The sequence below is a fragment of the Cyprinus carpio genome, chromosome B18, assembly GCF_018340385.1.
Source record: "Cyprinus carpio isolate SPL01 chromosome B18, ASM1834038v1, whole genome shotgun sequence".
Classification (NCBI taxonomy): domain Eukaryota; kingdom Metazoa; phylum Chordata; class Actinopteri; order Cypriniformes; family Cyprinidae; genus Cyprinus; species Cyprinus carpio.
In genome coordinates, this window is record NC_056614.1 from 7,464,587 (window position 1) to 7,481,250 (window position 16,664).

Sequence of the window (16,664 nt, forward strand, 5' to 3'; positions counted from 1 at the left end):
TCACAACCCAATCAGAGAGTCCTCCCCTGTGGACCAGTACAGTACAAGTCTTTCTGCACAGGCTGCCATAGCCAGCTGCACTCTAAAGGCCCTCAGCAGGAAAGCAGAGCAAATAGAGAAAATCAGAGAGAAGACACATGGGCATCAACAAATCCATGGAGTCAAGTTTTCCATTGCATTCACTCATTATAACAGATTTGTCCACTGAGGTGTATCAAATGATGCCTCAGCAGCAAACCCTTTTTGTGTCATGTGTACCCGCCCTGACTGTATTACCACTGAAACATGCAGTATGAAGAAAGAGATACAAAGCACTTGGCAGAGATGCATATCTCTCAAATTCTCTCTCTATCTCTAAGGGTCATTTATACTTCATCCCAGAGGAATTCCAGCACTTCCCATATCCTCATTTGTTCTGAGACATTGAGATTGAACAAATGTTCTCAAATTCCAGTCTAGCAAATCCTAAACTAGAAGTTGTGAAAACACTTGAGAGTTAAAAAAAGACCTTCGACACACCGCAAAAACCACTTAATCAGTATTAACTGAGATGTGCCGATCTAAATAAAAAATAAAAAAATTAAAAATTTAAACTGGGCACAAAATATCTAATTAATTTAAAATACAACCCTGTTTAAAAGTTTAAGCTCTGTAAGATTTGCACCAAGGCTGCATTTCTTTGATATAAAATAGCGTAAAAGCAATAGTATTGTGAATATCATTTAAAATCTAAATTTTGCTGAATTTGCAGCAGAAATTACTCTTCAGTGTCAACCGATCCTTTAAAATTGTTCTAATATGCTAATTTGTTGCTCAAGTAATTCTTAAATTCTAATAATGATCAATATTAAAAGCAGTTGTGAAAGTCTTAACAGTCACTGATAGATTTAATGCATACTTTCTAAAAAAATAAAAATAAATAAATAACAAATCAACAGATGTATGCTAAAGCAACTTCTAAACTATTTTGTTTCTACTGTAAGCAGACACAGGGACGCTTGAGTTATAATGAGACATTAGCATTCAGTGACCTAAAGTACATTACACAACGCAAACGAACCGCGACTAATAGAACAAGGGTGTGTGAGAAAGACAGACAGTATAACTATGTGTGTGCTTGTGATTTTTACAAATCTGAGCTGTAAACAAATTAATGTAAATCAGTCTAATTGGCCACTTTTCCACCCATCAGACCAAACCGTTCTCCAACAGTGCTGAAAATTTCAGACCGAAAAAAAAATATTTGTAATCGTGACGTGCCAAACCATGCTCAAGTGGAAATATAACTGTAACGATTCCTTACTGTTCTTAGAACTGGAAAAGAGGCTACAACACTTATGCACACACTACTGTTCACACTAATGTAAAAACGGAGTGTATTAAAGGTGTCATATGATGTTGCTAAAAAGAACATTATTTTGTGTATTTGGTGTAATGAAATGTGTTTATGCAGTCTAAGGTTAAAAAAAATAACATTAATTTCAACATACTGTACATTTTGTTTGTCCTCTATGCCCCGCCTTTCTGAAACGTTTTGATTTTTACAAAGCTCATCGTTCTGAAAAACAAGGTGTGCTCTGATTGGCCAGCTATCCAGTGTGTTGTGATTGGCTGAATACCTCAAGCGTGTGACGGAGTTGTTACGCCCCTTACCATAATGTGATGCCAAGTCCCAGAGTGATGAGACAAAAACATTAAAACCCATTATAAACTAGCCATTTGTAGCATCCAGTGGGGACATAATTACTGATTATAATGACTTATACTGTCTTTTTACGCATTGCGCCATGTAAACATAAAACCATGTCTGTATTTGTGACCAGAGAAATGACAAACAACAAGCGCTGCTCTACACTGCTCAAAACTTGCATTTGAATCGCCAGTGGCAAATCCTTTAAATATGTAAAAGTACTTACAGGCTGTGAGTCAGAGCAGCCAGCTTTGTAGTCTACTCTTCCAGGATCAGGAAACAGTCCTCCATAAATTGCGCTGCACACATCGGAATATTTGGGTTGAACTGTTCTGGAAAAGTTTTGTAAATACAACTTAACCACTGATTTCTAGTCGTGTCCTCTTTTGGAAGGCCAAACAAAGTATTTTTGCTCTCGCAACGAAACACACAGCTTTTTCACAACATGGCGGCGGCGGTGGCAGCAAAAATAAAGTTACGCCTTCTTTCTTTGTGTGAACTTTGGGCAGCGTTATGCAAATCTTCCCACATCGTGACGTAGACATTTGGGGTCGTGTTTAAACGAGGCATTTTAGGAGGGCGTGGACGAGTCTTAACTTTTATAAAGAATATATTTTTGGGTTTGAGACTTTAGTCTTTGCAACTTTAGGGATCTTATCCATTCATAAACAGCTTGTAACACTCCAAAGAGAAAGGAAACTTAAAATCGCATCATATGATCCCTTTAATCCATTACAGGCTAATGTATGCTGAGTGTGAGAAATCCAAAACCCATCCGAGATGATGGATTTAACAGACGAGGAGCTTGTGCCCAGGAGAGAAACATTAGACATACTCTAAAGACACTTTATCTTTAGATTTCTTCCTGTAGTTTCACTTTCCTGACAGTCCAGAAAATGCCTGGAAACATTCCCAAATTTCATAAAGCTAAATTTACTACAATCAATTAGTGAGAATGACCACAGGCAACAAATAATATCAGAATGGACTCTGGTATATGGAAATGGCACTTAAGCGTTCAGTTCCATCAATCAGGAAAATAATTTCTCACGTGAGTCACAGGTTACTGCTGATCAGACTGGTATGATTTACCTGTTTATCCTGTTAAGTGTGCTTTTCTACTGGAATACTGATTTTTTTTTTTTTTTCTGTGGGACCTGTTTGTTGACAGAATTAGAAGGAATCCCAATTAACAAACAACACACATGCGGAGGTCATTTATGCAGGAGGTGTTCTACATAATTTTCATTTAAGATGCATAGATCTATGAGGAAACTGCCTAATAACTAATGCCTGAATAATAACAATGTGATATTAAATATAACCTATAACTGTAATGTGACAGCTGTGTATTTATTGTCATTTCAGGTTTACTAAAGCTAAATTGGATTCAGAATTATTTAAAGAACTGGATTTTGTTAAAGGTGCACTCAGCAATTTTTGAAAAATGCTTTTGATGACAGCGTCGGACCGAGTCCCAAAACTCACTTGTAGCCAATCAGCAGTAAGGGGACATGTCTTGTAATGATAGAGGGAAGAGAGCGCTCAATTTGAGTGCACAGGACAGATATTAGCAGATCAACTATAGAGAGAGATGGCAGATAAAAAAAGGAGGAAATTATCAGAGAAACAAAACATTATAAAGAAGGGTAACGATCAGGCAAGGACCCTCGTAAATATCGGAGCAGCTCTCCAGCGCTGGAGAGAACTCAAGGAACAGGAAGGGCTTGAATCAGATGCTGAGGTTATCCATGTTGGCTTTTGTTTTAATAAGCTTGTGTCATCTTAACATGTTTACGCGATCGTCATTGCCATGGTTGTGTACGTACATGTGGGGCGAAGATTTCAAAATAAGGGCAAGGTCCTGTTAAGGTATGGGCGTGTTTGTTTTGGTGCTTTCAAATATCAACATCGTTTGACAAAAATCGCTTAATGAAAACTCCCTGGTTACCCCAGGACACATAACTTTCCGTTTCTGACATTCAAAGAAAAAAAAGAATAAAGTCAGTCATATAGTATTTAAATGTTTTCTTAACATGTTTACGCAATCGTCATTGCCATGGTTGTGTACGTACGTGTGGGGCGAAGATTTCAAAATAAGGGCAAGGTCCTGAGGGAAATTTAGTCACACCAACACAAATATTCGTCAGGACAATTCAGTTGGATTTTTGCACGCAATGTCAATTCAGACCAATGCATAAAAACAGCAGATGGGCTGAATGAAAACTCCCTGGTTACCCCAGGAGACATAATCTTCTGTTTCTGACATTCAAAGAAAAAAATAATAAAGTCAGTCAAATAGTATTTAAATGTTTTCTTAACATGTTTACGGGATCATCATTGCCATTGTTGTGTACATAAGTGTGGGGCGAAGATTTCAAAATAAGGGCAAGGTCCTGTTGGGGTATGGGCGTGTTTGTTTTGGTGCTTTCAAATATCAACATCGTTTGACAAAAATCACTGAGTGCACCTTTAATATTAGATTGCCTTTTTAGTTTGTTGTATTACATCCGTGGGTCAACCATAATTTTATGAAGGTACGAGAATACTTGTTGTGCACAAAGAAAACAAAAACATTTGTTGAACGAAGTCACATAAAAAGTATTCTCGTACCTAATATGCTCATACCATAAAATTACAGTTGAACCGTTGATATCACATGGTCTATTTTAACGATGTCCTTGCAACCCTCTGCGCTTTGAATGTGTGAGTTGCGTTGCAGTCTATGCAGGGTCAGAAAGTTCTTGGATTTCATCAAAAATATCACAATTTGTTTTTCATAGATGACATGAGGGTGAATAATTAATGACAGAATTTTCATTTTTGTACAGTCAAATATCTAAATAAGGACACAACATAGGCATATATTATTATTATTATTATTATTATTATTTTAATGAAGCTAATTATAATAACTACTACACAAAAAATCTTTGCAATTGAAGAGGGGGAGGTTCGGTCAGATTTAGCAACTTTTGGAGGGAAATTTAGTCACACTAACACAAATGTGCGTCGGGACATTTCAGTTGGATTTTGGCACGCAATTTGTCATTTCAGACCAATGCATAAAAACAGCAGATGGGCTGAATGAAAACTCCCTGGTTACCCCAGGACATATAACTTTCCGTTTCTGACATTCAAAGAAGAAAAGAATAAAGTCAGTCAAATAGTATTTAAATGTTTTCAAACAGTCAATCAGATTTTTGTATTTAACAAATAACACCAAATACAAGAGTACAGAGGGCAAGTTCCGAGTTCTTCCTCTACTATTCACCATTACATAGCAAAATACTCGATGTAAAAAAGAGCTTTGAACCCCTCTCTGTAAAAACAATCTGTAAAACTGACGGTATGCAAATGTTCTTGTCAGTCCAAAGAGACAGCTGATCATTCCAATTTAATATGTAAATCACACCGAATATTTGTTTTTTCGAAAAGGCCTTCAATCTACATGCACACATACAGAGCTAAACTTACAGCATTACAGTCAGACAGTATAATATCATTCATTATTAAAGATCCTGTTCCTCCAAACACTATCTGCATAATGATGCTGTGTATCAGCATGTGTTCCTCAGCAACTTCAGTTCAGATGAAAATCAGTGTGTACAGTATATACTGGGTGGGAAACTCGCATGACGAGCCAACACACACAGGCAATCCTACACACACACAGACAGATATGGAGCATCCGAGCCACAGTGTGTGTATGGTTATGTAAGAACAGATGGTATTAATTAATCATACCTGCAGAGACAGCAGTGTCTAAATCACTACAGGAGCTGATACAGCACTCTCACTCACACACAGCAAGAGAACAGGGACAATTATGACAAAAGCTCTGAACACTTCTACAAAACCACAGCAACCAGATTCTACCAACACCATTAGATACACCACTCCATTGCATGCTTAATCCCCTCAATGGCTGAATCTTTACTTCCCTAATATATAGTAAATTAAAAACAGTATGTGAAAAAAGTAGTATGTCCGAATTCACATTACCTGTAGGGAAAAAAGTACCTACTTCTTGTGAGATTCTAAAGTGTGCATCCAGTGTACTCTTTATTATCCCATGAGGAGCCACGGGAGAAGAGTTGTGAGTGGCAGTGAAGTGACGTAAGTGACACCAAAGGTCACATGACAATAACAACATGATGCATGCAGTACGTTGAGATTTACATTCATACAATGTGGAAGTTTGCAAAGTAGGTACTTATTCAAAACAAGAACCCTCAGAGAACATGCAAGTATGGATGCAGCCAATGCTGATAAACCAACCAACATAACAGGAACAGTTCACCCAAAAAAGGAAAATTCTTGCATTTATTTACTCAGCAAACCTGCATGACTTTATATAAGCTAAAAAGTACAGTGACGTATAGGTTCAAGCTCCAAATGAAAGTAAGGAGCCATAAACGTGTCTTAACAAGAGCGTCCAGGAGGTTAGCAAAAATAAGCAAAAAGACCATAGGCCATTTTTTTAATGGATGTCAAAGGAGAAGAGGCTTCACGCTGTATAAATCACTTTTGTGAGGAAACAACTTATCTGAACTGACAACGTGTTGGCTAATCTTCAACATATTTCCCATTAAACATTCATTTCGAATTCATCTATATTTGAGGATAAAAAAAGTATTCTTAAGAGAAATCACTGACAATTTTGTGTCAGGTAGGATTCAGTGTACAGCATGTCTCAATTCATTTCTATGGTATCAACAAATGGCAATCAACTGACATATAACTGCAATTATAAGCCGGCAATTCAATGACGTCAAAGGCTATTATGTGACTGGTTATCAAGGCACATCTGATCCAAGTTGACAGTTGCTATTTCTCCAGTGGTAGAGCTGCAGAGGTTGGCATCTCCATAAAATAAGAAGAACAGAAGGCAGCTCCTAGGCCAATTGTTTCTTAAAGGGATAGTTCACCCAAAAATGAAAATTATGTCATTAATGACTCACCCTCATGTCGTTCCAAACACGTAAGACCTCCGTTCATCTTCGGAACACAGTTTAAGATATTTTAGATTTAGTCCGAGAGCTTTCTGTTCCTCCATTGAGAATGTATGTACGGTATATTGTCCACGTCCAGAAAGGTAATAAAAACATCATCAAAGTAGTCCATGTGACATCAGAGGGTCCGTTAGAATTTTCTGAAGCATCGAAAATACATTTTGGTCCAAAAATAGCAAAAACTACGACTTTATTCAGCGTTGTCTTCTCTTCCGTGTCTGTTGTGAGCGCGTTCACAGCACTGCAGTTTAGTGATATCCGGTTCGCGAACGAATCACTTGATGTTACCGGATCTTCTTGAACCAGTTCACCAAAACGAACTGAATCGTTTGAAACGGTTCGCGTCAACAATAAGCATTAATCCACAAATGACTTAAGCTGTTAACTTTTTTAACATGGCTGACACTCCCTCTGAGTTCAAATAAACCAATATCCCGGAGTAATTCATTTACTCAAACAGTAGACTGACTGAACCGAGCCAGATAACGAACGAAACATTGACTCGTTCTCGAGTCAAGAACCGGTTGCATCGGTTTTCGGATCACCGGTAGTGATGGGAAGTCCGGTTCTTTTCCACGAACCGGTTCTTTCATACTGTTCGATTCAATAAACCGGTTGCCGAAAACGGTTCACCAGTTCTTTTGAGCTCGACGTAATGATGTCATTGGCGATGATTGCCCTTGATTCAAGCCTTCGGTTTACCCGCGCTCATAACATTAGCACAGAATCAGTTTAGAATCAATCATCAAAAGATGCTTCAGACGCGCTTGTGTGTCAGTCTGCTTCACGCTGAATCACGCAGGCGCAGTATCATCAGCTCCTCGGTTCTCGAATCGGACGCGTCCGACAGAAACGGTTCTTGACTCGAGAACGAGTCAATGTTTCGTTCGTTATCTGGCTCGGCTCGGTGTTCATCTTCAGTTCTCTCTTCACATCAGTTCAGTCAGTGTACTGTTTGAGTAAATGAATTACTCCGGGATATTGGTTTATTTGAACTCAGAGGGAGTGTCAGCCATGTTAAAAAAGTTAACAGCTTAAGTCATTTGTGGATTAATGCTTATTGTAGACGTGAACCGTTTCAAACGATTCAGTTCGTTTTGGTGAACTGGTTCAAGAAGATCCGGTTACATGGAGTGATTCGTTCGCGAACCGGATATCACTAAACTGCAGTGCTGTGAACGCGCTCACAACAGACCCGGGAGAGAAGACAATCCTATTTTTGGACCAAAATGTATTTTCGATGCTTCAAAAAATTCTAACGGACCCTCTGATGTCACATGGACTACTTTGATGATGTTTTTATTACCTTTCTGGACGTGGACAGTATACCGTACATAGATTTTCAATGGAGGGACAGAAAGCTCTCGGACTAAACCTAAAATATCTTAAACTGTGTTCCGAAGATGAACGGAGGTCTTACGTGTTTGAAACGACATGTGGGTGAGTCATTAATGACATAATTTTAATATTTGGGTGAACTAACCCTTTAAGCTGTAAAAATAACAACTATCTACTATAACTACTCTACTAAACATCTTTCTTGTTCCTGAAGGAAATGAAGTCATAAGTGTCTGAAATAACATGGGGATCAGTAAGTGACGTTTTTACATATTTGTGTGAAGGACAGTTTTGTTTTGAAAATTTAGATCTTCAATCAAAATGATTCTTCTAAACTGTGCCGTACTATTAAAATTTTACTAAACAGTTAATGTAGCTAATCTCCAATAACTGGGATATTATGTCTTAAGATATTTTAATGGTGTTTCTGTTAATGTCCACTGTGGTATCTAATATCAAACATATCATCCTTGTACCTTTCTTCTCTGCTGTGAAGGGGACGTAATCATCTCGGTCTTTATAGTCCATAGCCTCTTTCTCCAGATACTGTAGCAGGTTATCGCGGTTAAAAGGACCGGTGGCTGCTTTTGCGGTCTGGTCCTTCTGCCTGAGGCCGGCTGGCAGCAAAGCATTCTGGAAAAAGATTCAGAACAGACGTGGTACCAGTCGTACTATTGAACTTTTATATCTTATAATTTCATGCCAAGTTACACCCAATTAATTGCTTACCTTTTAATTAAATACAGACTATTATTTGCATTTGCTTGGTAATGAGGATAGGCAGATCTGAACATGAACACTGCATGTCAAAATTGTGTTGTTTACTACATTTTTGTTTAATAGGAAAAATTGCTGAGATATGTTTGCTTAAGAGAAAGCTCTTGTGTTTGGAAGCAAACTCGAGCACCGTTTACTCATAAACAAACATATACAAAGTTGTTTATGAGAGGTCATAACAGAAACTCCTCAAGGCAGATTTAAAAATGGCCATTTTTAACACTTTGATAAACAAGTGATTTTACTTTATAGTTGTAGTTCAAAATTACATATGACCACACCCATTTATACAATGACAACATTGTGAATTACATCATCACTTATCAGTGAATTACCAGGAAAAAGGGTCCTTGTTTCTGTTTTTTTGCACTCCATACAACTTATTATTAATTACAAATTATTACATCTTTAGGACTGATCCTCCATACTTTTAGTTTGCATGTGCTTAAAGGTACAGTTGACCCAAAAATTTTAATTCTTAGCCTGTCCACACAACTGCTTACCAACATTCTTAAAAATATTTTCTTTTATGTTTCACAGAACAAAGTAATTCATACAGAATTTTCATTTTTGGGTGAACAAACCCTTTAATAACTGATCTCTTTGTTTTAGCAGTGTGATCTGGTATATCTCCATTAGCTGCTATATGATGCAAAAAGCAAAGAGACATTCATGAGTTTACAACTGCCTCTGCTCATCTGAAAGTCTGAAGAAAGGTGTCTGTGTGTCTCACCTCGGGGTCGATCTCCTCTAGAGCACTCTCCAGTTGCTTGAGTTCCTCCTCTGACAGCTTGTTCAGAATCTCATCCTCATCGATCTCCTTATACTTCTCCAGATCTTTCTTAAATGGAAGAGCCATGATTCACACTGTCCGTCAGAGAGAGACTGCAGTCCAGTTTGATTAGATGCCTGCACACAGAAAAATTCATTCATTGTCTGAGGTAAATGGGTAATTCTGGTCAAAAATACATACACTAATGTGATACATACAGTACAGACCAAAAGTTTGGAAACATTACTATTTTTAATGTTTTTGAAAGAAGTTTCTTCTGCTCATCAAGCCTGCATTTATTTGATCAAAAATACAGAAAAAAATGTTATATTGTGATATATTATTACAATTTAAAATAATTGTTTTTAAAGTTATTATAATTTAAATTATCATTTATTTCTGTGATGCAAAGCTGAATTTTTAGGATCATTATCACATGATCCTTTAGAAATCATTATAATATGATGATTCATTATCAAAGTTGGAAACAGTTCTGCTGCTTATTATTTTTTTCAGAACATGTGATACATTTTTAGGATACTTTGATGAATAAAAAGAAAAAAAGAAAAAAAAGAAGCTATGTTTTTAAAATATAAATATTTTGTAATAACAATATACACTACTGGTCAGTAATTTTTTTTTTTTTAAATAAAATCAATACTTTTATTCAGAAAGGATGTGTTAAATTGATAAAAAGTGATAGTAAAGAAAATATATTATTAGAATATATATTATTCGAATTTTTTTTTTTATTTTATAAATGCAGTTCTTTTTAACCTTTTATTCATCAAATATATTAGACCGCAGAACTGTTTCCAACACTCATAATAAATCAGAATATTAGAATGATTTCTAAATGATCATGTGATAGACTGGATGTTACATGTGACACTGAAGGCTGGAGTAATGATGCTGAAAATTCAGCTTTGCATCACAGGAATAAATTATTTTTTTTAAAAGTATATTAAAATAGAAAACTATTATTTTAAGTTGTAATAATATTTCACAATATTACTGTTTTTTTTCTGTATTTTTGATCAAATAAATGCAGGCTTGATGAGCAGAAGAGACTTCTTTCAAAAACATTAAAAATAGTAATGTTTCCAAACTTTTGGTCTGTACTGTATATGAAGCTTGTCAGTAACGTACTTCAGTACTTGCATTACAAAATATCGAAAAAATATGCTGACAGATTTTAGAATGTACTGATGCAAAACCTATAATACATATTTCATTATACTATTACTGATTCACAGATTAAATATTAACAATTTAATAAAAATTAAAGAATGTCCCGCCATTAGAATAAAGGCATGTTCACATCAACAAGTTGTTTGGAAAATTTAGTCGTAGTATTTTTTCTTTTTACTACAGTCAGTCAACTATAGTAAAGATAACATTTTAACATATTACATATACTACTACATTAGTATATAAAACAACAATTTTAGCAATGAGTTCCAGTAGCTTTAAATACCCTTAGTTATAACTATTAATATCCTCTCCTGCAACACTTATTCAAAATTTGTTTTGGTTATTTGTAATGCACTTAATTTTTTCTGCTGCATACACTGCACTGCACTGTAATGGAAGTTGCAGTTGCCACTGAAGACAAAATACAATTTATTTTTCACTGACTTCAATTCATAAAGACTTTGCAGAGTTTGCTGTATTATCACGACAGTGTCCATAATTTTTCGAGCTCAAAGTCTAGTGTGACCACAGCATGAGGCTAAGCGTGGACATGACCATGCATATAGTCTATTTGTCTATTCATATGCAATGCATTAAAAAAAATTAAAAAAATAAAAAAATAAAAAAACAAACAAACAAATTCACTCTATATCTTGTAATAGTAAGTTCAAACATTAACATAACTGAGGTTACAATTTTTTTCCACTAATAAATGAGAGAGATCTGCATATCACTTCAGGAGATGAGTAAAACTACATATTTTAAAAATCTGGTTAGCAGCTAGCAAATAAGCCTGTGTTTACTATAATAACTCAATACTGGTTGAGTCAGGTCCATCACACACAGATTAGACACGTACTCAGAAACACCAAGACAGAACACAAGGAGTCTTGATTTTTGCTTTGAAAATTGTGACTTTAAGGTTGTGGTTTTTTAGAGGGAAGCCTAAATCAAGCCCTGCCAGCTCAAGTCAGCCATCAGACCCATAAAACACAAGGAAATTCCAGCAGCCAAAAATACTCCAGGAAAAGCTGATGTCATTTATTTGCCAATTCATGAACAAACTGTCATTTCTGGCCCACAACTAGGTGATCGAATATAGTGCATACTAAAGAATAATCAGATGTTGCCAACGTACGTGATGACAATCCCTGGGAAAGCCCACAGCCCAAGATTATAGTTTATTCACAGCACCTGCAATTAAAGTATTTCTTTGTTATGATTACAGCTCATTTACTTGAGCTATTGTGACTGACTAATCACAGTGACTAAACAGAGCAGTCAATGTTTAAGAGTTTATAGTAAATGTGAAGTGAAAAAAAAGCACTAAATTGGACTGTTGCATGAGAATAAAATACTGTATTGCTGTTGGGGGGAGTTCTTTTGCACTGGCACTTATGCCAAAGATGAGAATCTGATCCATCAGTGAAAACAGCAGTTTTTCATGAAAAGTTTTAAATGCAGTGCTCTGGATGTTAAGCCAAACTCAATAGCAAATCACAGTGAGACTTTATGTTCAACTCAGCCTAACTTATGAGTACTTAATGGCTAAGTAAATTAGACTTTGTCTAAGACTAAGAAAAATCCGTGGTAAATCCAGTAAAATGTCATTGGGCTTCTCAGCAGGATTGGCGTCAGCTTAACTCTAAGTCTTAAGGTGAAGTGTGTGAGACCCTCATGAGGTAAAGATCCATAATGTTCCCATTAACTTCTAATTTAACGAGGTCAAAGCTGTGTTGAGGAAGTTATGCACTAGCAGCAGATTTGAAGGATTCCCTCCCTACTCACAATATCTGTTACTGCAGAGGACAAAGGAACAGTTGACCCAGGAGAAAACAGGGTCTTAAGTGGCTTAAGGGTTAAATGGTGCTAAAACTAGAACAAATTCAGTAGCTCTTCTGATCCTGGTTTGCCCCTTAGATAAAACCTGCAACCAGCCAAGATCCTTAACCACAAGCCTCTTTCCTTTTCCAGAACACGTCCCAATACAAAATGACTCAAAGTGACGAGTTTCAAAAATCACAAAAATGACAATCTTTTAAGAGTTTTCCCACATTAAATGTATAGATGGTGTTATTCTACACAGGGAAGCTAAGTCCTTGCTAGGATACTCATATTTAGTGGTGTTGGGGATTTGAACAAAGCCCTAAACCTAAATACTAAACTTTGCTGCAGTAATCAATACCTATATTTGTGTGGCGTGTAGAGGAGTGGTTTCTGATTACTTATCCAAGCAATATGACTTGCCTTTTTTTTTCTCCTTGTGGACTACGATAAAACCAGATAATCTCAGAAGTGCTGGGGTGGGATCTTCTGACAATCTACTAACCACAATCAAACTAACCACAAGGTAGCATCAAGGCAGAGACTTTTGAACTGTTCATTGTATTTAGAAACTGTAAAATCTAGTTATGTCAGTTATACTCTTTGGCTGTCCATCAGACAAACCTTATCAACACCTCTTAATCTGACAGAAAGACAAAAATACAGAGGAAGCCAACACTGCTTCTTCCTCTGCTGTCTGCTGTAAGTGCATTACAGGACAAATCCATAATAAGGCTGAAAAGACACAGGGCAAAAGGTCACACAACCACCAGAACACACAAAAAGTAATACATCAGTAAAGCTCTGAATAACAAAAAAGGTTTTTTTTTTATTTTTTTTTTTAATATTAATTAATATTGGTTAAAAAATAAGATTTTTAATGTTTCTGAAAAAAAAAATCTTACGATCACCATAACGACATTTCTTAAATAAAAAAACAAACAAAACTGCAATATTGTAAAATATTCTTAGAATTCGACAACATATTTCAAAATGAAAAACTTTTCTATTTTAATATATATTAAAATGAATATTAAATACATTTTAATTTATTCCTGTAATACCATATATCTGTTTTTTCAGAATTCTGTGGCAAATAAAAACTTTGAACAGCATTAAAAAATAATTTTAATAATAAAAAGTATTATTAGTAGTGGTATATTAAACATTATGCATGTATTTACTGTCACTTTGGACAATTTAATGCATCCTTGCTGATTCAAGTATTCAAAAAAAAAAAAAAGTTTAAAATGTTTTGTAAGGTAGTGTATGTAACTGAATTAATGTTATCAGTATTAGTTCAGTGTGAACTCAAACTCAAATTAAACTTAAAAGAGTAAATGTGAGGAGATCTGCTTCATTAATCTAGAAAAGGAAAAATTAATTAATAAAAACTCAAATTAGCTGGGCTCCTGAGAGTGACAACATTAAGAATCTTTTCTCCGGTTCTTTCTCATCCATCACTTCCTCAAAGATTGAGGCTTATGGAACCCAGATGGAGGGTGGGTTTTGAAATGTTTATTGTGTAAGAGGTACATCTAGCAACATTACTTGAGACAAGTGCTCTTTTAGTGCCATTTCAGGAAGGGAAAATTCATTACAAATGTCCAACCTTCAGGGGGTGTTCTTACACAGATTCTTCAAACTGTTGCAGTGCTATATCTCATGTCAGCTCTTGTCTCATTTATTTAAAATTTGACCTCAAGTGTGCATTGTGAAAAGAAATGCTACAGAAATAAATTTGAATAAAACTGAATAGCTGTACCAGTCTGTACTAGACAGACAGACAGACAGACAGACAGACAGATAGATAGATAGATAGATAGATAGATAGATAGATAGATAGATAGATAGATAGATAGATAGATAGTCTACAAAGCATCCATCATCATCTCTAAAAGCAGAACATGCTCGTTTGGGAATAGTTTTCATTCTCTCACACACAATGGTTTTATGAACAGTGCGCTAATTTTGCGTTATACTATACTGTGCATAAATCCCATGAGTCAGTTATCTAATGGCACGCAGAGGCACGCCCCGGGTGGAGACCACACCCGTTATAAAAAGAACTCACGCTCACATCTGTGCCAGACAGCATAATTATAATAATAATAACAACAATGGGTCACTTTAAACATACAATTGACCTGCGCGAGGTCTGAGCATCATCACCAGCGCGTGCATATTCCAATCAAGAGTAGCGTTTGCATCACTCCTCAACGGATTCCCATGCAGAATTTACATGATTAAACTAACTTAATGTAACGTTAGAAAAGGAAAATTATTACACAGATATGGCCAAAACGTCATTTACACAGCGCATTTTTAATAATAATTTATAATACAGTGAGTGAGTCATAAATAATGTTTTGAGATACAGCATTCATAATTAAAATACGCATTGTGTGATTTAGTCCAACTTTACTGTAATTAAGCTATGACTGAATCAAAGTTATTATGATGAGAGTAACGTTATATGATTTACTATGATGGATGTCCATATCACATATGGATTCAAAGCCTTACCTTCATTAAAAAAAATCAGTGAAGCATGTGTTAATTAGTTTTAATCTTGTATCTGGTTTAATATATAAATGAGTATATATAATGGACTAGGTGTTCTATAATTATGAGATAACCTGACATTTTTGATAATTGTAATATCGTAAACGGTTGGCCCATCTGCTCGCGCTCATACGGATATCAGCGCTCGAGCGCTTAGCCAACTAACCCCTGAACTACACAAACATTTACATTTATGACCCCTCTCTTGATATTAACCTTACACCTGGAGAGGACGAAACATATTTCCTACCTTAGTGTAATTCCTGCAAGCGTTTTACACTTTACTGACCTATTACTGGTCGGAAAGCAAAAAAACTCCGGCACCCGTCTTCAGTGTCTCAGCTCAAGGGCGGTAACACAGGAAACCAGACGCTAGAAATGCCCTGGTGATTGACATGCACAACAGCCAATCAGAACGGTTGCTTGTTTCCAGTAGGCGGGAACTATGGTTTATGGGCGTGCTCTACAATCAGAGAATGCAGACTTTTAGTGGCACAAAATAGCATGGGATATGAAGTCCACAGATGGCGTCATTCTTATTCGCGCGATTATGTCATTATTTAAAAATTGAATTATTCATTGTTTATTGAGTATTTTAATGTTATATATATTTGTTTATTTGAATTTTTGCATTTTCTTAATTGTTCTGAGTTTTTGTCAATAAGTTAATTATTACAATTAGAATGTATATTGTTATTAAATGAGAATTTTCAGGGGCTTATATACCAATCATCCTTTTTAGTATTTCTTTTATTTGAATATTTTTCCAAATCATTCCTTTACGAATATCAGCAAGCAATAAGATACTTGTGGAGACCTGTAGTGAAACTGGTCAGATCAGTGCACACACTGCTGAATGAGTGCCGTCAGCCTGAAATAAAATCCCCAGAGAGGGGGGTGAGGCATTGCAAAGCATTCTTCAAGGAGAAACTACACTCTACATTGTATAATAGACTCAGCAAAGATCTTGCTTCATTTAGAATGTCAGATGATTAGAGAAATACCTATTTTTGTCCACTTATTTAATAACTTATTAGTTATTAAAATCTTATGTGGATGTGTGATATGTTGTTTTAATAATGAAAGAAGTCCATTCATGTTGCACAGTGACGAACAAGCCATCAGTCTATCAGTCATCAGAGAATATCAGTGCCAGGTACTTTTTCAACAGTGTGTGAGGAAATTATGTCAGACTCAGGGATAAAAAATAGGAACTAACTGTTCTACTTCTACATGCCTTGTTTATACATTGGTGAACAAGTGATATAATGCTAAATTTCCCCAAATCTGTTCCAATTAAGGAACAAAATCATCTACATCTTTGGATGGCCTGAGGGTAAGGACATTTTCAGCACATTTTCTATTTTGTGTGATAATTCTTTTAATGAACTTAGCTATACTGCTTGAGAAACCAGTCAAGAGCTACAGTTCACAGGTTACTTGAATGACAAGTTCATTAAACTCAAAACAGTAAAACAATTCTGGTTTT

The 16,664-nt window shown here is 35.8% G+C and overlaps 1 protein-coding gene across 2 annotated transcripts in view; it reads right to left on the reverse strand.

Annotated features, from left to right (window-relative positions):
- LOC109059479 (tropomodulin-2-like) overlaps positions 1–15,615 on the reverse strand; it is a 39,510-nt gene extending 23,895 nt beyond the window's left edge. Inside the window, exons 1-3 of one of the 2 annotated variants that reach the window (XM_042743678.1) lie at positions 15,465–15,615; positions 9,554–9,729; positions 8,520–8,676 (exon numbers count right to left, since the gene is read on the reverse strand). In XM_042743678.1, coding sequence (XP_042599612.1) covers positions 8,520–8,676; positions 9,554–9,679 — 283 coding nt within the window. In that variant the 5' untranslated portion in view covers positions 9,680–9,729; positions 15,465–15,615. Of the gene's footprint in view, positions 1–8,519; positions 8,677–9,553; positions 9,730–15,425 lie in introns of both variants that reach the window. The other variant, XM_042743677.1, reaches the window with a different exon arrangement.
- Positions 15,616–16,664: the final 1,049 nt, after the last annotated feature.